Below are 24,659 nucleotides of genomic sequence, written 5' to 3'. Positions count from 1 at the left end.
CATAATTTTTTGGATATGGCTCTACCTACGAAATTCGTAGGACAAATGTTTTTCTTATCACGGAATGTAGCAGTTTGGCATACGTTTTGAACGTTTTGAACCATAGCCTTATTAGGACTCAAAACGCCGTGAGGCACCGGTATGTGTTTATTGAAATGTGAGGAAATCTAGCTACCGTTTTTACTTTCCTGTGAATTATTAGAAAACATCCAAATTTTACGTTTACGGAATTAAACTCGTTTACATGCTTATGCACGGTAAAGTGCACTTTAAATCACTGTTTGCGACAGGGAAAATGCACTTACCGTCCACAAACATGTAAAATGTGTTACGTCACTGCTTGTAAATGCTTGTTTAGGCACGTGTGATTACTCCACTCGCCTTCGGCTCGTTCCGCAAACCTCACACTTGCCTAAACAAATGTTTACAAACATTGACGTAACATACTATTGCACTATTACAGTGAGACATGAACTTAGAAAAATAAGCGTACGATACACCATAGCCCCGTGGATTTTCGTTAGTTTTACAATTAGATGTATTCAACCTTTAACGAAACCAAGTACCGCGAAGTTTCCTGTTTGTTATTGCGAATTAAATTGTCTTTTTATGTTATACAACGGTTGGAATATAAAACATAGAAATAAATGTTTAAACGTTGATTTTGTTTTTCATTATGCATATTTGTTTACACTTCAATCAATGACGGGAACTACGTGTTTGTTCTCAATAATTGATTTTCTCACTTGTTTGCTTGGAGACAGTTTAATACAGTATAGTATATTGAACGCATAGTCCACTAATACATTAATTGCACGAATGATGGAAACGAGGTTTCTTGTGTAAAATTCATTGTTCGAACCGAAGAGGCGTGAAGTAATAAATATTATGCACCTGTGTCCAAATATTTATTTTGAGTTGGTGATCGTGATCCTAAGCCAATGGACCAGCGTTACAGCCAATGGCACATATCATGATCCAACTCGTCAAAATAAACAATTGGACACAGGTGCATTTCATTTTTTTTTGTGTCGATGCAAAGATCAACACAAACTCCATCTCCGAGCTGATGCATAATGTTAGTCATACCACACAGAGACATATGTAAGTATTTGTTTATCTCGATCTATCTGTTCTCGGCAGCGTATGCGACTCTATCCCAGATGTTTATTTTGATGATTTGGATTATGTACCACGCCTTCGGCTCGGTACATAACTTTGAAATCGTCAAAATAAACCTTTTGTACAGAGTTGGATAATCTGCTTTTATCTGCCTTCTGCTCGGTAACTGATTTTTAAATCGTCAAAAGGTATTTTGTGGACAGAGGTGTATAATCCACTATTCTCTATCTAGTGCACAAATAATACGACTTCATCGCGTATTTCCAGCATCCTTTAGAGAATATGATTTCGTTAGTTTATGACAAATGGACTATTTTTGTGGAACTCGCTATCGAATCGTGCTGGAAGCCTCTCATTTACTAAGATCCTCAAAATCTTAGTGTTAAGTTTATGGTCTTGTCGTATTGTATGTCCTATCAAGTTGCAAAATGAAGACTAGTACTTGGTATTGAGGCTGATTTCTTCCGTTCCACTTATATTTCAGAAGTAAGTACAATCGCTAAATCAAACTGGAGTGCATACGTTATTTTACACAAGCTGGTCCCTTTTGGAATTGTATGTGACCAGCTGGTGCAAAATAACGTATGGACACCAGTTCGTTTTAGCGATTGTATTGAAATTTTCGAAACATTTTAAATTTTCACATAGCTAGTCACATTCGGCTATACGTCCACAGCATAAATGCTGACGTTTACCGCATTTGTGTTTATTCCAGTTATCAAATGAATTTTCCATTCAATTATCCGTATTGTGTAATAAAATTGTGTTTTATGACATTTTTAAGCAGCAACTTCTGCAGAGCGTAACGACGCGAACACAACATTACTTTGGTTGCATTCAATTGAACACGACAAAAATTGTAAATTTAAAATTACAACTACGTTTATGGTTTGTTATCAGAACATAAATATGACTGATTCCATTCATTTGCAAATCTTTTTTTGCCTCGAAAAAATAGTACATTACTGCTATAAGGCTGTATATATAAGAGACGTGTACGTATACGAGCGCTTGCGCTTCAGCTTAAAAATTGCACATACCGTAGTTACAAAAGCCCATACGAAGTCACTCTCAATTAAAAAAAAAAAAAATCGCACTACGTCCATGTTTATCGGTAAAATTGAATTTTTCTATTATATCGGTCGAATATAACATCCCATATATACCAGCATACGATTCGTGTTGCTGTTGCATACAACGTTTTATGCAATGAAGAAAATCGAATAAATACCGAAGATAATTTTAGTGTTTCTCCATGAACACGTGGTTTTTATCACACTAGTACGTTCATACGACATTGCACACAGGCGGCGTAAGTTACAAATATCATCACTGAATTGCATAAAGTAAAAAAAATTATTAATATGGCGCAAAGATCCCTCAAAATGGTTTTTGATGAGGCTTGACGTAGGCCCATGACCCAAAACTTGACGTAGATATTGTATTTTATCATACTCACGCCATGTTGTAACGTCACAGTTATTTATCTAGACGGATAAATCGGCTGTCTAGATGAATAAATGGAAATTATTGATAAATGCAACTGTTGTTGTCTCGTTTTCGCTCATATGATAAAATAGGATATCGATACATGAGAGGCAATGTCGGCAAGCCTCGATTGTCCGTCTAATGTATCGATAATCTAATGTTACACATATTTGACTTTAGCTTCACGTTTTTTTACTAATTAAAACAATAAGTGAAACATTACCAATATTGCTCGTACACTTTACTGTCAAACGTCATTCACATAGCCATAACCTCAACGCATTTCCAAACATTTTGTCAACAACATTGTTTGGTTATATTGTCTGTGGATGACGATTGACATTTCGATGTTGCACTTGGAAGAGACCCATTAACTTAACATGAATATTAAAATATTGTGAAAACGCTTGCACACTGTAATGCCATAATAATATGCTCGTTTTGGCTTTTGCTAATGATACCTTACGGTGTTAAGGAATCTCGCGCCGCGTCATTCACAATAATTCACAAAGTGACATCTTCCTTATACAAAATGTGTCAAAAAGTGCATTATTGTGAATAACGCGGCGCGAGATTCCTAGCAACCTACCTTACGACCAACTTTATTCCAAATTTCTACACCACATACAGACAGAAACGTCGAAAATAATAAATTTAGAGTTACATGGAATCCTTTCTTAACATAATGTAATATTTGATGCATTAAGATCAAAAGATTTGATAAAGTTCAGTATGATAGACAAACAGACATTTCTTGTCTATATTTACCATTGCGTTGGAAACGAACGCCGTCCGTCGTGACCAATTTTTTTTTTGTGGATTTAAGAACTATTTCCCAGGACTCGCAAAGATTGACGCTGTCGGCAACTTTTTAAAAATTTTGAAACTCAAAAGATTGCTAGTACTCTGATGGTATTGCTATAAAAAATTCAGCAACAGTTACAAAATAGAATTGTTTGTGCCTAGGATCATAATTCGACATTTTTTGTCACTGAACTTGCGATCGAAAAGTTCGATCAAAGTACTGCTTATACAGCGACATTATGTGTGTCCGAAAAAGTAACCGAATATTATATTCGGGAAATTGGACGATTCAATTAAGATTTACTTTGATAAACTCAAGAAAATTACAAAAACATACTCACGTGTCAAGTCCTAGATGGAAGTTCGATGTTTTACAGGAAAATGTTAATTGTTTTTCTTATGTCGAACAAAGTTTTCAATTTTAAAATATTCCGTAAAAAAGTTTCAATCAGCACGATCAGCACACACTAGATGGTTATATTTTCTTCAAACATCGATACAAAATTTAACAGTTCTCACAGTTCTATTTATCATTGAATTTCCAATTTTGTCGACACATCGGGCACTGTTGATTTAAATGCTGTGAATTCAACCATTTGACGATGCAATGCATGTGAAAGCAATGCGAACAAGCGCCCCAAACTAACGGACAGTCGTCTCCAGGCAGTGTACATTCGGTACAACAATTTTCGAAGGGCATACGACAAATACCACAATTTTCATCATTAGCTACCCAACGCCATGTCGCCACTGCCATCCAATCTGCAGGAATTTTTATTAATTTTGAACTTTTTAATTATTCAATTCGTTTCCAAAATCAATAAAATCAGTGGGACACGGAAAGAATGCAACAAAGGCAATATTACAATATTGGCAAACTTTTATGAGTCGAATACTTGCTTTTGATTTTAATTTTCATAACGGCACATGAACTGCGACTGAAGAATTACTGATCGGAAGGAAAATGAAAACTTTATAAATTAAGATATTAAACAAAATACACGCAATTGCAAAATCGAGCCAGTTTTTTGTTTATGTTTGACAGAGTGTAAATTCGCTATGAGTTGTGAAGTAGGTAGCGAGATGTCATCGCGCTATCTTTGTGAATTAACGCCATCTCTACGAATACGTAATAACGTATGAATTCTACGCCAAGGTGATATGTTATGAGGTAATGTCATACGAATCAGATGTGCAGCAGCACGACAAATCTCTTCTCTTATTTTATTTTGTAAAGCTGTAAAGCTGTAAAGAATTTCAATTGCTATTCAAAGAGGAAACGCAGCATGTATTCTAGGAACATTGAGAAGGAATAGAGTGGACGATTTTTATTCATTGTAATTTCTGTTTATGAAAAGATCGATTTTTTACTGGCTGTGCAATTTGAGCAGTCTTTTTTTCGATTATCTTTCGCTGACCAATTGGCTTTTGTCAATGAAGTCGCACACCTGTTTGTAACACTAAATTACAAATTAGACCTGATACTTTAAAACTTGAAAGTTTTTTTTTGTAAGTTGGGATTCAGTTGGGATGGGATTCAGCTCAGCAACATTTACTCGTTTTTGAGTTTTTTTTACAAAGAGAATCAGCTTTTGATTTAATTTCAATTCTGAACCCTACTTTCGCTTACAATTAATTTGTTTAATGTTGCACACAAGTCATTCACTTTGTTGGGTTGCAACACACGACAAGACTAAGCTTTCCAACGACCTCATTAAGCCAAGCGTCACGGATGTCAAAGTACTGAATGTATTGCAAACCCTCGCCGGATCAGAGTTATTTTGGATCCTGACTTTCAAGTGAATAAATTTTTTTAAGGTTGCCGTTATCACATTTTCTTGTAACTAATGTTGTTGCACCTGCTAAGTTTGTATGAAATCGAATTTAAGGATCGGAAAGTACAGGTAGTTAAGACAACTCTGAGTTGATCACGAGGGCGGTGACACACAAATGCGGCAACGGCTGCGAAGTTTATATGAAAAATACAAATTGACAAAAGCAAATTCAGAAAAATATTTTCTTTAAGTTGTTCTGTTTAGAAACTTTGAACTTTGATCGAATTCGCCTTACCACTAGCTGTTGACGCGAATGAATTCAATATGTGTGGAACTTTTTTTTTTTAATTTCACTTTATTATCGTCCCTTTTTCTAAGTGTGGAACATAACAAGATAAATTCACCTGAACTGAATTTAAGTATCCGGGCGTAAGTGCGCATTTGCATCACCTTCAGTGTTCTTATACTTTGAAGGATGCAACATATAGTATGTTACGTGGGTGCTGCGGAGTAGGTAGTTTATTACATGTGTATAGTAAACTACTATAATACGTGTTCGTTATTGGTATAAGTAAAACTTAAGTTGTTCTCTTCTCAATGAAGAATTAAACTCTGATTTATTCGAACAATTGTTACAGTATTTATACTAAAATATAACAAAGGATTTAATCTAAACAAAGAGATGTTAATGAATCAACCCACGTAATTGATTTATTAGTACATTGACTCTAATGAGAACAAAGAGCTATCACTGAATCAACCCACGCAATTGAATCATTAGTACATTTACTTTAATGGTTCATCTTAATCCCACGTAAGTCATTAACTTCTAGAATGATTGACATGCGCATCCTGCATGTGCATCAGGATGAATCATACCATAACAATTATGTCCATTCTTAATTACTATGATACATAACAACAAAACATAGATCATACAGCACACTACATATTAGTTGTATATCACTGATATACCTGCGCACTATACTTGCGCATCAATAGCACATTGCATATTATTTGTATAGCATTGATATACATGCGCAGCACGCTTGCGCATCATTGAGTGCACTATACGATCGAATAGTCATGCTGCCATGTATACAAGTTCATGTGTCCGTAATACATTAATGCTTACATAGAATTATTCCATATAAGCATTAACATACTCCCAGCCGTAGAACTCCTTAGTTCTACTTAATTTTTTCTTAGAATCATTGTATCAAATAGTCTTAAATAATCAAATTCTATCGTATTATATGTAAAACATTACTAGAACACTTGTTTCCCACAATTTAAAAATGCAGAATTTGCTTAAATTTGGCCATAAATACATGTTTTTTCCAAACAATTACTCAGTCAATTCGTTACGTTCGTGTTATTTCAATGAAACGTGTGTCAGTTACGTTAAAACGCTCTCAAACGCCGTGTCCTAGATCATCATCTAGGGATACGGTTGTTTGGAAGGTAAAAACTCCGGACGAGCCTTTGGACTTAACAACTGGATTTGGGGATACTTTCGAGGATCCGTCTCCACCACTACTTGGTTTTAACAACAACGAACCAATTTCTTCGCGCAGACAATCGCTCAATGCACAAACGACATCAACTGTACCGTTGCCTGAAGTATCGTTTTCGCAAACAGATGGTCGTCCTGCCATTCGTCCAGGAACGGTGGAATCCAATATTCCCATTTCTACTGGAAACGCTGACAGATCGCCACCCATCGGAGCCAGAAATGTAGCTGGAACATCTGGCTTGTTAAATCCAATTGGACCGTTCACCTCTGGTCCTCCAAATGCATCAAGATATCCATTAATTGGTCGTGATTCACCCAATGTGTTGCCAGGAGTGTGTGTTAATGGTCGTGGGGAACAAATTCCCAATCTATCTCCATCCGAAATTGCCATAGCTCAACATAACAGAGCGCTGAGTAGTGTGCTACATCGCTCATTGTCAATCGAACTGGTGGTGCGAGCAGGAACATGGTGGCCACATGCTGTCTGGACATTCAACAATCGACTATCTCGAGGATTCGTTGTTCGAGCCCCTCATCCTTTAAAAGTGGGAGCTGTTCCATTTGTATCGCCACCTATTGACTTGCAACGAGTTTTAAGTGTTTTGCGAATACTCGAAATCGAGTATGACTTTATTCTTGATCTTTTCTGAATATAAGTCGTTTCAGTGAGAAAATCATAAACCGTGCATTTTTTTTTTTATGTAACTGTAAAACGATGTAAATGGAAACAAAAGTTCAAGTAAGTATTTACTAGCAAGCATGAGTCAACTAATAAGTTTTATCATTAATGTAAGTATGAAAAGAATTTCATCAATTAGTCATATAATAAACGTAAGTATATAAAGAAGTACGCCTTAATTTTAGTAACCAAAAATACAAACTGACATATAATAATTTCATTATGCGAATCGTAATTCAGTGCTAGGTTTCTCCAATTGCACTTCACCTTGACTTATTTTCTTTTCATCGTTGTTTATTACGAATTTCTTCCGCTTTGAATGCTCTTTAAGAAAAATACAAATTGCTGCAGCTATTAACACGAGTACGATAATATACACCAATGTATAGTGGTGTATGTGATGAGTATCAACCGCTGGGTGTTGAAGGATTTTTTGTTGACCTGAAACTTCTTCTTCTTCTTCTTCTTTTTCAGCCTGTTTCTATCCACTGCTGGATGTAGGCCTCTCCAACTTCTTTCCATTTCGTACGATCCATTGCCATTTGCTGCCAGTTTGTACCTGCAATATTGCAGGTATTGCAGGGACCTGAAACTGCTGCTTGCAAATTATTCAATTCGTTAGATATGTTATACGTTGGAAAACTCTCCATGGGTTGTTGAATCAATTGATCAATATCCATGTCAATATCTGTAGTAGCATTCAATGCTGGAGTTATAATGATTGGCTGGTCTTCATCATAAATATTTTCGGAGGCAAATTCAAGGTTCTCTGTTTGTATCATGCATTGCCGAGAAATAGCAATTATGCCAGAACCTTGCACAGTGCATGATGTTATGCTGTCTTTGCATATCATATTTAATATGCTTTTGTTTTGTACTGAAAATATAAAACTATTAGGCGTTATTAATTTAGACCACGCTTGATTTTTCTTCATTATAGTTGTATGACATCGAGGCGGTATTTCTTTTGATGCATGAGTAAGAATTGCCATTTCACATAATGCCTCGTCCTGTTGTACAGTATAGACTGGATATTTTTGTTTACAAATAATTACGTTTCCATCGAACTGCAAGCATTGTGCATATAGTTGAGGTGTTAACATATAATATCTGTCTTGTCGTTTGTTCAATGCAATATACTGATATGGCGTTGTTATTGCTCGAAATTTGTTGTCATGTTGAAATGGAACAGGAATTATATGGTGCAATGTAAACATATCTCTGCTTATCAATGGGATGGTAATTCTCAATAATATTTGATTCGTTGATACTCGTACTCTTGCTTCTAACAAATTATATATGTGTGCCAAGTTTTCCGGGATGTTGTCACCAGGTATCATTAAATCGTTCGTAATATTTGAGGATATTGCTATTAGGTGTTGCTTAAGCTGAGCGGGGCTAATGACAATCGGTGAAACTTTGCCATGATGGACGTGCGTAACCAAATCAAGTATTGCATTTTGTTGCGTTAATTGATTTTGAATCAATGATGTTATTTGTATTGCCAGCATATTAAACGTTGTACCGTGGTTTGTAGTGGTTTGGTTATGAATTAGCTCGATTTGGTTTTTCAAATATAATATTTGCTGTCTAATTCCTTCTTCTTGTTGTTTAATAATATTTAACGTTAGATCTTGAATTGTTGTTTGATTTCCGATTACTTTAACCAGATAATTGTTATCATTTTTCAATTCTTCGATCTGCTTGCTTATTTGCTGAGCATCATTGTCATCCATTACTCCGGTTACCACTTTTAACCCAGTTCCAATGAAATTGATCCATCCTCTACGCTTTCTGGACAACAATTTTTCGTTTGGCAATTTGTTTCCGATATCATCGAGTACTCCCCTCCGTTTTCTCAACACGCTTGCTTGAGAAAACGACTTAAATATTTCGTTGGTTGTGCTTAATGATGAAAATTGTTGTTGCAGCACGTCAATTGTTGCGCTGCAATATTTATCTCTTTCCATTCGATTGCATATTTCCTCCGATTTTCGTATTAAAAATTGAATTTGCTCTTCTTGTTTCCAATACGGTTCCATTCGAATGTATCCCGTTATTATCCATTTATCAGTGCTTAATCCCATTTTTCCGTTTTGTTCGAAAAATAGTCCAGGGCTATGCTGCAATGGTGTGTAGTCGCATTCTTTAGCACTGATTCCAAGTATTAGAGCAAACAATGCACATAGGAACAGGATACTTCCTTTCAATCCTTTTGCTCGAGTTCGACTAGCAATAGGTTGAAATTCTTCTGCTTGAGGGTTCAATTTCTTTTTGTCTTTCAAATTTTCATTATTTGCTTTTTTGACTGCTGATTTTTTAGATGTTGGTTCATTGTTCGAAAAATTGTTCTCAATATTTATGCCGTCATCATTTGCAGTTCCTGGTAATGGGCAAATTTGATGAATTGATCTAGTGATCACACGAGTTTTCAATTGAATTTTGCTTGTATCTACTTTTTTTGTTTTATAGTTGATTGCATTTGATGCGTCCGCTTTTGCAACTTTTATTTTTGCAACTCGTACTTTTCCTTGCTCGTCTGTTGTTATTTCAACGATTCTGCCTATTTTCCATTTTAACGGTTTTACATGATCCTTTTTTATGACTACCATGTCGCCCACTTTTATGTTTTCTTTTTCAGATTTCCATTTTGTTTTTCCTTGCAGTTCCGATAAGTATTCGCTTGACCATCTTTCCCAAAATTGATTTCTCATTGCTACCAATTTGTGCCATAATTTTGCTTTCGAACTGTAAGGTAATAATCTGTCATCAATTGTGTTAAGTGGTGCTCCTATTAAAAAGTGTCCAGGTGTTAACGGCTGGATGTCATTTGGATCGTGAGACATTGCCGTAAGCGGTCTTGAATTTAATATTGCTTCTATTTCTGCGGATATTGTTCCAAGCTCGATAATTGTTATTTGGACTGAATGTAGAATTTTTGTTAAGTGAATTTTTGCTGACTTCACTGCGGCCTCACTTAATCCGTTGAAATGCGGACTTTTTGCTGGAGTAAAGAACCAATCTATATCTCGTTCCACACAATATTTCCTGATTTTTCTCTTCCCCTTTTCACTGGTTATAATTTCATACAACTCTTCCAATTTATTATGTGCTCCTCTGAAATTAGTACCATTGTCGCATATTAATTTCTTTACCAATCCTCTACGGGCAATGAATCGTTTTAGACATCCAATAAAGCCGTCAATGCTTAAATCTGGAGCTGCTTCCATGTGCACCGCCTTTGTTGTTAGACAAACGAATATGCAAATGTATCCTTTAGTTATTCGCTTGCCTCGTGGCATGCTGTGTATGTCAAATGGTCCCATGAAATCCAAACTTGTGTGCACAAATGCTCTTGCTATATTAACTCGCTCTGCTGGTAGATTCCCCATAATTTGCTGCATTAACATGGGTTTCGACCTCGTGCATAATACGCAATCTTTAACTATCCTTGTTGCCAATCTTTTTCCTGATTCAGGCCAATAATACTGCCTGGTAAATGACAACAATGCTTGCGCTCCTGCATGATGATTCTTTTTATGAATGTCCTCCATAATCAATCGCGTTACGAAATGATTTTTCGGTAATATTGCGGGATGCTTGTGCTCATAACTTATTTTTGCTTTTATTAATCGTCCACCAACTCTTATTATTCCATCTTCGTCAATGAATGGTGTCAATTGTCCAAATTTCGATTTGCTACCAATGCCTTGTTTGATCATTTTCATTTCCACATGAAATTCCTGTTGTACATATTGCAAAATAATCTTAACAGCTCGTTTTTGTTCAATGGCTGTTATTTCACTTGAATTGTTTGTCCTATTTTGCACTCTCAGTATGTACGCCACTATATTTTTTAATGTTTCAAATGAGTTTTTGTGATTGATTCTGTCAATGAAGTGCTCCGACGAATTCACTGTAAGCACTGTTTTTACTTTCTTTTCTTCATTTGGATCATTTACGAATGCTGGTTTTGCCTCTGGCCAATCACTTTCTGGTTTTATTAAAAATTCTGGACCGTGCCACCATAATTTCGATTTCTTTAGGTCCTCTGGTAGTAAGCCTCTTGAAATTAGGTCAGCTGGATTCTTTTTAGTATATATGTAATTCCATTCATCAATATTTGTTTTTCGTTTGATGGTTGCTACTCTATTGGCTACAAACGTTTTGTAGTTTTTGTCTCCCTTCACCCATGAAAGCACAATTTCTGAATCCGTCCAATAAAATGCTTTGCTAATATTGATGTTTAAGGCTTGCTTTAATTTTTCCCCCAGTTCAACCATTGTTACAGCTGCACAAAGCTCCAATCTTGGTAGTGTTGTGGTATTGATAGGTGCTACCCTTGATTTTGAGCAGATTAAGGAGCTTTGAATGCTGCCATTACCATCAATTGATCTCAAATAGAAGCAAGTGCCGTATGCCATTTCCGATGCATCGGAGAATCCATGCAGCTGAATGTCTATTGCGTTTTGAATTATTACTTTTCTTGGAAAGGATAATTCATTCAATTTTAATAATTCTATTCTGAATTTTTTCCATTTGTCTTGCAACTCTTCAATTAATTCCGTATCCCAATCCATATGGATTATGCATAGATGTTGCATAAACACTTTTGCCATTAAGATGACTGGATTTACCATTCCAAGAGGATCAAAAAGTTGCGCACTTTCCGATAAAATTGTTCTTTTAGTAATTTTTGTGTTTTGTTTCGGTGTATAAGATATTTTAAATATGTCATCCTTCGGTACCCACGTTATGCCCAAGGCTTTTGTTTCTTGCTTTTCTGCATTAATATCCAAAGTAACTTCTTGCTTCTCTTTTGGAATTGAAGCTAATAACGTAGGACTATTTGAACACCATTTGTGCAACGTAAAATTTGCTTTGTTACACATTTCTATCATTTGTCGCTGAAGCTCCACAGCTTCTACTATTTGATCACTTCCAGTCATCAGATCATCAACATTGAAATCTCTTTTTGCTGCTACGAATGCTAATGGATAGTTTTCCTTATGCTTTTCAGCCAATGCATGTAAACATTTGATTGCTAAATACGAAGCGCAAGTTGTTCCATATGTGAGTGTGTTTAATTCGTAATACTTCAACGGTTGATTTTCATTTTCTCTCCACACAATCATTTGATACGGCCTTTCTTCTTTGCATACATCCACTTGTCTGTACATTTTTGTTATATCAGCGGATAGCGCATATTGATGAGTTCTGAATCTGGCCATTATTGAAAATAAATCTTGCTGCAAAATCGGCCCGTTGGCTAATATTTCATTTAATGATATGTTGCTGGTTGATTTTGCAGATCCATCGAATACTACACGAAATTTTGTAGTACTGCTGCCTGGATTTCGTACTGCATGATGTGGAATGAAGTAGTTTTTTGGACTAACTAAGTTTTTTCCAATTTCTGTCATGTGCCCAAGTTTCTCATATTCTCTTAGGAACTGCACGTATTCATTTTTCATATCTGGATCGTTTTTAAATTTCCTCTCCAAATGCTGGAAACGGCGAATTGCCATTTTTTCCGAATTTCCCAAAATGGATGGATGTTTTGTAAATTGTAGATGGACAATGAACTTTCCTGTTTTTTCGTCTCTTTCTGTAGTATTTTGGAAAAACTTCTCACAAGATTGCTCCAGTTGTGTTAATGGTTTCTCGCTTTGAGCTTTTTCTTCGATTGCCCAAAATTTCGCCAATTGGGTTTCCAATGCACTTTCGGTAGCAATGCCAACATATGCTTGAGATGGTGTTAATCCTAGTACTTTTCCTGTGACTATCCATCCGAATACACTTTCTTGTAAAGTTGGTAATCCATTACCGATTGATCTTTCGCCACATCTTAATAATTTGAAAAATATTTCTCCTCCTAAGATCAAATCTACCTTTGATGGTACGTTGAATTGCTTGTCTGCTAGTTGAATGTTTTTAGGGATGTTCCAATTTGTTATGTCAATCCTTTTTTCTGGTTGCTCCGTTGCAACTGTTTTCAACAAAAACACTTCCAAAGTTTCCTTAAAACTGGATACTGGTGATTTGACCATAATTATTGCTCGTTTTTTGGCGTTTGTTTTTACTTCACCTACTCCCAATAGTTCCATGTTTGCGCACTTGTATGTTAATCCCAATTTTTTCTGCATTCGTTCGGTCATTAAATTAAGTTGGGATCCGGAGTCCAACAATGCTCTTACTTGCACTGGTGATCCATTTTTATCAATTATGTGCACTGCTACAGTGGCTAAGAACACATGTTCCACTTCTCTTTCGTTATTTCCTAATAACACTGTTTGCACTTTTTTAGCTTCTTCTATATGTAATAAGCTATTGTGTTTTTTGTCACATTTGGGGCAGTTGGATCTTTTACACTCGCTGCTTTTATGTCCTTTTTTTAAACAGTTGAAGCATCTACTTTTTCTTATCTCTTTGATTCTCTCGGCAGGAGTCTTCTTTAAGAAAACAGGACAGCTCACTATTTTATGCTCTTTTTCTTTACAATTGCAGCAATCACTATCACTTTTATTAAATTGCTTGTTGCTTTTTTGATTTGCAACTAGCGCAGTGCTCACTTTCGATTTATTGTTTTGGTTGCCTTGCGGTTTTTGATAATTTTTACCATTTTCACTCGGTGCCTCATATTTGCTGCTCAAGTGATGAATTCTCATGTTCATAAATTTCATGAAATGCTTATAGCTTCGTAATTCGCCAACTTCTGTTAATGTATTTTCGTAGATGCTCATACTAAGGCCATCGATTCGTCCTTCCACTGCGTAATAAAACATGTACTGCAGTAAGGCCGCATTTATATTCATGTTCTCGATTATCATGTACGCCTGGTTGATGCTATCATACACTTTTTTCATTTGACTGATTGATCTTGGATTCATTTTTTCTCCTTTAAAAATTTTATCCAGCGCGGTTTTTAAAATCGTATGCTTGTCTCGAAATCTACGGTTCAATATATCCCATGCGGCTTCATAACTTTCGTCTATGACTGGTAATGCCTGAACTAACGTTTTTGGTTCACCTTCCAGTTGTCCTTTTAAATATGCCAATTTTTCGGAGCCACTCATATTTGATTGATTGTCAATCATTCTCATGAACAATTGTTGGAACGGTTCCCATTCCAAGTAGTCACCTTTGAACTTCGGAAGTTCCAACTTTGGCAGTTTCGTATTTGATGTCATTGTGTTCTTATCTTCGATTGTTTTTGCGAAGATTCTGCCCATTCCACTTTCCATTTTAAAGTAGATATGAATGTCATACCCTGGCGTGAACATAACTTTAGAGTTCATTTCCGTGATCATTTCCCATTTTTTGATGATCATCTGGCGCATTGCTTTTGCGTCAATCTTGTCCATAATAGCTTCATTGTCATAGTATTCACGAAGCATTTTATCAAAGTTAGCCAGAGTTGTTTTTGCAATATTCACCACCATTGCAGGATCCTGGTTAGCTGAGACCATACTTATTATAGCTGGATCCGTAATGCCGCTTTGTGGATTTGGTCCTGGATTTGTATCCTGACTTTTAGTTAATTCCTCAAGGTGCTGAATTAATTCTTCACGATATTCCTTCACTATTTTTTCAATTTTATTGTAATAGTCGGAACTAAAGTACAAATGCGAGCTTTCTACCTGATCGCTTTGTTTTAATTCAGTGTTGTTTTTAAAGAAAATTGCCCAATCAGCATCAACTCTCTGAATTCTTTCTTTTAAGTATTGTACACTTTTTCTTTCCAACGCCAATGCTTGGAATGCTTGCACCCTTTGTTTCATGCGATCCCCAATCACCTGTTGCTCATTGAGCATCGCCGTGGTGTCTGACATTTTTTACCGGTTTTTAATTTATATTCCTTTCAGCGTCTCTATGTGACTGGTTTAGAGCTGCGATTTGTTTTTCCAACCAAGCCCAATACTTGATTTATGCTCCCTTCAGTAGTTCCAATAACTGCCCAGAGCTTTGACTTTCCGTTGTCAACCAAGTCCAAATACTTTCCTTTGCTCCTTTCGTAACGATTGCCTTAGAGCTGAGGGTTTACGGTTGCCAACTAAGTCCAAACACTTAAAGAATTCCTTCAGGGCTGCAGTCCCTTAGAAATTCTTTTCTAAAATTATTACTGTTACCAACGTTTTACACGTCAAACGTCGGGGTCACCAAATTATGTATAGTAAACTACTATAATACGTGTTCGTTATTGGTATAAGTAAAACTTAAGTTGTTCTCTTCTCAATGAAGAATTAAACTCTGATTTATTCGAACAATTGTTACAGTATTTATACTAAAATATAACAAAGGATTTAATCTAAACAAAGAGATGTTAATGAATCAACCCACGTAATTGATTTATTAGTACATTGACTCTAATGAGAACAAAGAGCTATCACTGAATCAACCCACGCAATTGAATCATTAGTACATTTACTTTAATGGTTCATCTTAATCCCACGTAAGTCATTAACTTCTAGAATGATTGACATGCGCATCCTGCATGTGCATCAGGATGAATCATACCATAACAATTATGTCCATTCTTAATTACTATGATACATAACAACAAAACATAGATCATACAGCACACTACATATTAGTTGTATATCACTGATATACCTGCGCACTATACTTGCGCATCAATAGCACATTGCATATTATTTGTATAGCATTGATATACATGCGCAGCACGCTTGCGCATCATTGAGTGCACTATACGATCGAATAGTCATGCTGCCATGTATACAAGTTCATGTGTCCGTAATACATTAATGCTTACATAGAATTATTCCATATAAGCATTAACAACATGAGAGATCAATTTGTGATACGATCGGAACTCACAAGTGTGTGTTTGAGCGCCAAGGTTTGAAAACTGTTATTTTGAAGCGCTTAAAACACACTTGCAGTACCCTGCGAAAATAAAATTTTCTCAAGGGGCACACCATTGACATTTGCAACAATTTTCATTTTCGCAGGGCTTCGCAAGTAAAATTCACATCATAAGTCCGCTGCATATTCAAAATGAAACGCAGGACAACCAAATCAATGGCAGCTGATATAAGAATGCGTTGAAATTTATATTTAATTCATTGGTTCATCCATCGATTCATCGAAAATTCAGATTCTGAAGCGCACTTATGGCGTGAATACCTTACTTAATTGTTTTGAGATTGTTAGTCTGTCACACGGGATTATAGCCCTTGTCTTCGGCTTGGGCTACAAACCTCCATCTCGTCAAAATAACAATCTCCAAACAAGGACGTAATGTGCTATACATTGCTGTCCTAAAGGGAGAATTTTTGTTGTGGCTTGTGGAAAGGTTGTATTTTGAGAACCTGGTTTCTGTTTATACGGTAATTACGTATTTTCTGGCCACAAGTACACAAAAATTTTATAATATTCACCCTATTCACCTAAACTTGGGCTCTATTTTTGTGATCCGATGAATGTTTCCTTCAGTGTTTATATACTTTGAATAATAGATGTACCAGTTTGTGGTATTACCGGTATCATACAGTTTGCATATCGAAATGCAACCTGACAAAAACAATGTATATTTCTCGTTACCACTTCGAAATGTCACACACTTGGTCGTCCATAATATTTTGACAGTGACAAACCTCTATAAAAAATAAACTTTTTTCATTGTACGTCCACAAATAATTCTGTGAAAGAAATAAATATTTCGAGTATTTCCAAAAATGGGTAACGCAGGAAGTACGGTGCCACGCGAACGTCATAAATCTAGTACAAGTTGCGACATACTTGGATCACCTATAAAAGAAGGTCAGGCGTTTGTGTTCGAGAAACGACCAGACAATCGTATCTTTCAAGGAGGATCACATGAAGAGGAACCATACTATACGAAACCGGTCCAACACGATCCGGAATTTGAACAAGAACCACGGAAGCGTTCAAACACATTGGATGCAAGTAAAGACAAAGAAAATGAAGCGGACACAGCGCCAGCGCTACCAACAGTATTCAAGTGGGATGGTGGCGGACGTCAGGTTTATATAAGCGGAACATTTTCGGGTATTGTAAAAATCAATTTTGTGTAGTCCAATTTTTGCGTATGTTAAAAGCCACTTTTGCGACACAGATTGGAAATCTATTCCGATGGTAAGGAGTCATGGCGATTTTGTGACTATTATAGACCTGCCCGAAGGCGATCATCAATACAAATTCTGTGTGGATGGGGAATGGAGGCACGATCCTAAGCTGGTGAGTTTGCAATTGTATTTGTTACGGTTTGTGTCAAGTCAGGCTGAATATAAAGGTGGAAAGAAGCAGATCTTTAAATTTGTTACATGAAATGGAGAAACCTCGTTTTGCGTTCAGCAAATTCTTTAAATTTGTATTACACCGATAGAACCCATGACACATCACTCCATAGCAAAGTTCACGCAGCGCTTTGCACGATAATTAACCTATACACTCATCTGTTAAATGCTATTTTCATTGCGCACTTAAATTATACAATTTGTTCAGTATAACTGCAATTTGATCGTTTGAATTGACAGTATTTGTTTTTGGTTTTAAATTCTTTGTATCTACAAAGACCACAATCAGTTTAAATGAGCAAATCAGCAGAATACCAAATGAAATTTGTATAATAATGCTTAGTCCTTAACATATCGATATTCACTTGTCGCTGAGTCAACAAACATGATACATCTACCTTCGTTCCAGTGGGAGGTGCGGGAAATGATTTAAAAAAGTACTTTTTCATATGAATATTTCCTCAAAAAAGTCGAAAACAATGAATTTTCTTTGAATTGTTGCTGCCGATTAAGCATTACAACTGTGAAATGATAGTGAGATTCGTTGTTTCAATACTTCGAACAAACATTTAATTTGTGTCGGGTTTTCAATAAATTTTTCATAAGTAGCCATTAGTTTTACTATGGAGAAATAAGTAACACAATGCCTAGTTACACATACTTAATGTATCTTTATTGATGATTATTGAATATTAAACCGTTGGGTTCTCGAGGTTCAAAGATCTAATTCGAGTTGGGTTTCAGTTTCGTCTTACTTCAGACTCTCGGTTCTCAAAAATTTCATTCTTGTATAGTTTAGGATTTTGTTCAAGAACCCTCGACCCAACCATCTCTAATATTAACCGTGTCGCTAAATCAAAAATTCAGTTCACCACCTATCGCGCTTGCTGAATAGTTGAATCAAACTAATAAATTGCGTGACCGTTTAGCTCTCCTATTCGGTGACAGTCCGACAGTCTAAAGGCGTAGTATCTACAGTTACACTAGGATAACATTTCTTTCAAGGAACATAAATAAACTGATAGACGGAAATGAACACATCGAGAGATTTTGGGGCTGGGCATTGTTTTTTTATAGCCTAGATCGAGGGGTGACTCACTTCCATTTAATACATTAAATCCATTTAATCCAAAAAAAAAATTAGTTTTACCGAAATAATTAGGCTACCCACCTAAAAAAATTTGTAAACTAATTACGAAAATTAGATCTGCACGATCTCCGTTTAAGTACTCGTGAGGTATAGAAAAAAAAATTGGTAAAAATGGTATTTAATTTATTTAATCTATTTATTCCACTTTACACCAAAAACTTCTAAAAGTAGAATTTTACGCTTTTTAACGTTGTAGTATGAGTTGTAGTTAGAGATGTGCGGGCCGCCCGAAATTCACCTACCTGACCCGGCCCGGCCCGACCGGGCTTGGGTCCGGGTTTCAAAAATTAGTCGGGCTCGGGCGGGTTCGGGTTTCAAAAACAAAGATTCGGGTTGGCCCGAGTATGTTCGGACTTTTAGAAAAAAAAAATCAGAACGCTCAGGCTACACTTACATTTAAGCGTTTGGAATATTTTTGAGAACAAAAAGCCGTAATGTAATGAGTTAAATGTGGACTGAAAAGCACCATTCACAAAGCTGTTTGGCACTATCTGCCCATTTCATTGATTCGGACTGGATTCTACAAAAAAAAATTACTTGGCATGGAGCCATTTCACGAACAAAAAACAGTAAATATCAGAGAAGACTGTTTGAAGATTTTGAAACAATATTTCGACGAAAGTCAAATCGACAACATCATGGCACAATCAAATGTCGTGACTGATGGAGAGGCGAGCATCAAGGGTGTATTCCTTAATCATGAACCGTGCCACTGTCACAACATCAACTTGGTATTAGAGTGGACCTTCAGCGTAAAACCCGTACTCGATCCAGAAAAAGTTGAAAAACGTGCTGACACTGGAAAACGTGCTGACACTGGTAATCCATACCATCCAAAAAGATTGTTTAATCTAAAACATGATTGTCCACAAATCGACGTTACCATCGAAGGAGTGAAGGAAGTGGTTACATATTTCAAAAAGTCACATCTGAACTCCAAGTAGTCAACAACCCTTAAACAAGAAGTACCAACTCGTTTCAATAGCTTGCTGTTTGTCTTAGAGTCGTATCAGAAAGAGTCTGACGAAGTTAAGTCTTAGTTTCCTCTTACCAAAAAAGTGCTCCGTGTGAGAGACAGAATTGAATTTTTTCAATTTTTTCTTTGTTTATTTGACAGTTTGCTCTCTCACGGAGTACTTTTTGTTGAGTGGAGTGGGCACTTAAGGCGATATTGATTAAAACCGAACGATTGTACATGATCCAGCACGTGAGCGATGCCCTTGTTGCGAGTCTGGTTGCTTTTCTCGAGCCTATTGACGCAAGTTCGAAAATTTTGAGTAGAGACAAATATCCAACTATAAATCTGGTTGCCTTACACTACCAAGACCTCGAAAAACATATTGAACTATAACTATAACAATTTTAGGTTTTTTTCGCTTATTTAAAAAATACGGGCCGAGTTGGGCCGGGCCGGGTCTTGCTAAGAAATTCTCGGGTCGGGTCGGGCTCGGGTCTCAAAAATTGGAGCGGGCCGGGTTGGGTTGGGTTTTGAAAATAGGTCGGCCCGCACATCTCTAGTTGTAGTACGTCGTTCAATCAAAATCAACCATTTTTAAGACTTTTAAAGTATTTGGTAAAATTAAGTTTTTAGCCCCGTACGAAGTACGAAGGGGCTTATAGGATTACGATGCCGTGTGTAATTGATGGAATTCGAAGCAGACGGTAAGGGCAAAGTGTTTGCCTATGTTCATAGATGACGAATCCGCAATAAAAATTTGGGCCGTCTGTCCGTCTGTCTGTCACGTCGATATCTTAAGTAAATCAAATCCGATTTCAAAAAAAAAAAATTCCCTAAAAGATAGTCAAAATAGTGAGGCTAAGTTCGAAGATGGGCGATTTTGGGTCGACCCCTCCCGAGCTGGGGCCCCATAAGTGATTTAACGTTTTCCGAAGATATCTCTGGCCATTTAAAGGCTACACTTGTAAGTGATACGTCAAATGAAAGGTATTTACAATACCGATCGACGAAAAAAAAAGGGTATGGAAATTGGATGACCGACTCGTGAGTTAGACCCCTTGGTGTGAACTAGGTACAGGGCGGCAACCCGTTTTTGCTTGAACGTTGGCCAAATTTGAACGGATTTAGATAGATTTTGCTTTATTAGATAGGTATTGACCGTACCAATCAGGGAAAAAAAGTTCATGAAATTCGGTTCACCGGAGCGTGAGCTAGGTCTCTTGGAGTGAGCTTATATGAGGTTACTCGGCCGTAGAGTGAAGGTGGTGTTTTTTGTTAATATCTAGAGTAAAATTTGACCAAATTTCATGAATTTTTTTTGTTTGAAAGGTACTAACGAATGTAAAGCAGCCGTACTAATTTCCACCTCCTAACAAAATGGCCGTCAGCCGCCATTTTGGATTTTTGTAAAAACAATATAAATCGGTGAAAATAATTCTTACAAAGTTATTGATCAGTGGGAAGTGATTGGGTATATGTGTGTGGTGTTTCAAGGATCCCAAATATGGATATCTATATATAAATATATATAGTATATTGAGCTATATAACGGTATAGATAGTTATTTTGAGCTATATACTAGCATATTTATCAGTAAATTGTTTATTTATAGGTAAATATAGGTTAATATAGGACTGAGGAAATTGTAGGTCAATTTGAAATTTGTGTTACGTTTGAAAGTAACATCGTACGGGGCTTCGTAATTGCGCTATGCGCAATTTTTAAGACGTACAAATTTCATAAGAATTTTACCTTACCGACGTTTACGGGAAGAGTAGGGCTACGGACGAACTAGGGTCACGTGCGCAATAGATGTACGGGTTCGTACGGGGCTCAGTCGCAGCAAACGCTCCGACTGTTCTGACGGCTCGTTTCCTATTTAATCCATTTAATCCAATTTTTATTCCATTTAATCCATTAAATCCATTTAATACCATTTAATTCATTTAATTTAGAAGTGAGTCACCCCTCGGCCTAGATGGGAATTGAACCTAGAATCCAAAACTTTCAAACTATTTTTTGGGCACTGTGGAAGGCGACCGAAATGTGAACGTTTCGATTTTTTACCTGTTTTTCTCCAATACTCATGTCGGCGCTCGAAAAATGACCGTAAAATGACATTTCATAGATATTTCATATTTACCAGGGTGAAGTTATTTCGCCAGAAAATAGAGCTCAAAGAAACATTGAACAAAAAATTGTGGCGCCTCAACAGATCAAATGAGGCATTCTTTTTTCGATCAATGTGTTGAGCCGTTAAATATTATGAAGGAAAATCACTTTCCCTCTGCTGTTTATTCGAAAAATGATTGATCATACGGTTTTAATTGTTTCAGAAAAATATTGACAACGACATAGGCACTAAGAACAATTTAGTATCCGTGCGAAAATCGGATTTTGAAGTATTCCAGGCACTGGCCAAAGACATCGAAGAAGGAGGAAATACCACTCAAAAGGAGTACTCTCAGGTTAATAATGGAATGAGTTGCTTTTTTTGAACGAAAGAAAAATAACAAATTAAAACAATTACAGGACATTCCTGCTGCTAAACCGTGGGAAAAGGTTTCCGGGCCACCAGTGTTGCCGCCTCATTTGCTACAAGTAATTCTTAACAAAGACACTCCATTATCGGTAAGTTTTCAGATATTTTCTAAGAACCTGCATTTAAAACAAGGATTTCGTTTAGTGCGAACCAACGCTATTGCCAGAACCGAATCACGTTATGTTGAACCATTTGTATGCCCTTTCCATTAAAGATGGCGTGATGGTATTGAGTGCAACTCACAGATATCGAAAGAAATATGTGACCACGTTGCTATACAAGCCGATTTAGTTAGAACGGATTTTTGTTTTGTTTTGCACATGCTCGGTTTCAATTTGGCGTGGACTTATTTATATTAACACCATTACCGCGGAATCGACGTTGATGAATTGAACGAAAACAAGGATATGGTCACGTCACCTGTAAATACAAAAAAAAAAGAGATAAAATGTTTATATGCAGCTCACTGCAATTTAATAAAAACAGAAATATTTTAGAAATTAATTTCTCGATTTTTATGTTTATTTTATTATGCAAAAATACAAAGTTTTAATTGATTTTTTGGGGTGAAGTTTCTATGGTTTTCAAATTGGTTTCATCAGTAGCAATGATGAAAACTTACTTTTTTGCTCCGAAGTTTATTGTCAAGCAACCTCATCGAATTCAGGATCGTCAAATATCATTTTTATTTTTAGAATTTAAGAGTGATATCGCCAAGACTTCAGGTGATTTTATTAACTTTGGGAACAAGCGGTCTCCGATTTAAATGAGTGATAGCTCATTCGATTCGTCTCTCAATTCTAGCGAACACGTGTCTGCCATTTTCTTCAAAAAAAAAATATTTTCTGTGAAAAGTGTTCAAAAGTGGGGACATGTCAGGGGGTACCGAAAACAGTTTTTCGTCAATAACTCAAGAAAAAATTGTTTTAAATTATTGTACTGTTGTATGAATGTCGGCCTTGGAAAGACCTACGCACTGCTTGGTGCGAGTAGATCCACAAGAGTTATGACTAGAAATATAGTGAATTTTCGGAGAGTCCGCCTCGCCTGCAGCTTCGTTGTTCAGCGGAACTGAGTATGGGGTGTTGTTGCTGGCCTCGCCCACTATCGTTCCATTTATAAATGAACCCAGTATTTTCATGCTGCAAGCCTACAGAAGTCTTGGAAAAAAAGTTGGTGCCAAAACGCCGATTTTTTCCTTCTTCCTGAGGGCTTTACAGCTGGAACGGTTCTAAGACATTTATTTTTTATCGTCTACTATTTCTTTACCTTATCAATAGAAAAACGCTTCGCTATGTCGCGAATATATTAGATAAAGTGTTAGTAATATGAAGAAAAAATTTATTAAATTTTCTCGGCGAATTTTAGTCAAACTAAGAAGCTAGCGTATAGCGCATGATCTCAGGAGTCCGGAACAGTAATTAGTTTTTCTATCGGACCAATATTTGCTACGTGATGGGAGTTCGTGCTCTCACTTGATCATATCGCTAGAATTGAACGACGAATCGAATGACCTATCACTCATTTAAATCGGAGACCGCTTGTTCCTGAAGTCTTGGCGATATCACTCTTAAAAGAGTATAGCTAAAATTATAGTCTACATTTGTGTGTTCTAATCTTAGTGGACCTGCTTAGGCAAAAAATCGTGCATCTTACAGAATCGTTGTAGCGATGATTGTATGTTGTTCCGTATTGATTCCTGATTCTAAATTTATGTGGAGCCAAGACGGCAGCTCAATAGTTCTCCGGTGAGCAGCCGTTATGTCACTTTTTTTCTATGATATTTCATTCGTAAGCGAGAAGAGATATCAATCCACTTCTAAATGATAAATTTTAGAAAAAAATCTAATTTTTTTGGTGGAATTACTTCACAGGCAAATTGATTTTTCCTTCTACAATTTATCCTACACTCGCGGAATTTTGAAAACCGACACATTTTCTACTTCGTGCAGTTGTGCAGTTTGCATGTACTTTTATGTGGAGAAATGAGGAACTCAAGTAAAACACAGAAACAGAAAATGTGTCGGTTTTCAAAATTCCTTAAGTGTTATGTTACATCAAACGCAAATTGAGTTTTGCGAATTTAATCTCACACGAGCCAAACATCAGCCTCCAAATAATGTCAATATTAATGCAAGAAACACATTGACTTTTCCTTCTTCAAGTTAAGCTGACAATTAGGTGTTAGGTAGAAATTAAGATTATAAGTTCCACCCGGAAATAGTATATTACAGACTACTGGCACGTGGCACCCTGGAGTAAATGGCATCTAAGAATTCGAAAAATCAATACAGTCGATGTCAGTACAATTTAGACATACATTGGCTGCAGCCGTTTCTCTACAC

General features: G+C 36.4%; 2 protein-coding genes across 2 annotated transcripts; one reads left to right on the top strand and one right to left on the bottom strand.

The window, feature by feature from the left end:
• Positions 1-3,866: 3,866 nt before the first annotated feature.
• LOC119075306 (anaphase-promoting complex subunit 11) lies at positions 3,867-4,484 on the bottom strand. Its single transcript, XM_037181717.1, has 2 exons — positions 4,315-4,484; positions 3,867-4,176 (listed from the first exon to the last, which is right to left on the bottom strand). The coding sequence occupies exons 1-2, from the start codon at positions 4,331-4,333 to the stop codon at positions 3,938-3,940; spliced, it is 258 nt and encodes an 85-aa protein (XP_037037612.1). The 5' UTR covers positions 4,334-4,484; the 3' UTR covers positions 3,867-3,937.
• A 12,461-nt stretch (positions 4,485-16,945) lies between these two features.
• LOC119075302 (5'-AMP-activated protein kinase subunit beta-1) lies at positions 16,946-22,814 on the top strand. Its single transcript, XM_037181712.1, has 5 exons — positions 16,946-17,416; positions 17,484-17,605; positions 22,109-22,240; positions 22,305-22,403; positions 22,459-22,814. The coding sequence occupies exons 1-5, from the start codon at positions 17,083-17,085 to the stop codon at positions 22,603-22,605; spliced, it is 834 nt and encodes a 277-aa protein (XP_037037607.1). The 5' UTR covers positions 16,946-17,082; the 3' UTR covers positions 22,606-22,814.
• The last annotated feature ends 1,845 nt before the right edge of the window (positions 22,815-24,659 follow it).

Source organism: Bradysia coprophila, unplaced genomic scaffold (assembly GCF_014529535.1).
Source record: "Bradysia coprophila strain Holo2 unplaced genomic scaffold, BU_Bcop_v1 contig_197, whole genome shotgun sequence".
Taxonomy (NCBI): Eukaryota; Metazoa; Arthropoda; class Insecta; order Diptera; family Sciaridae; genus Bradysia; species Bradysia coprophila.
This window is presented reverse-complemented; position numbering and strand designations above follow the sequence as displayed.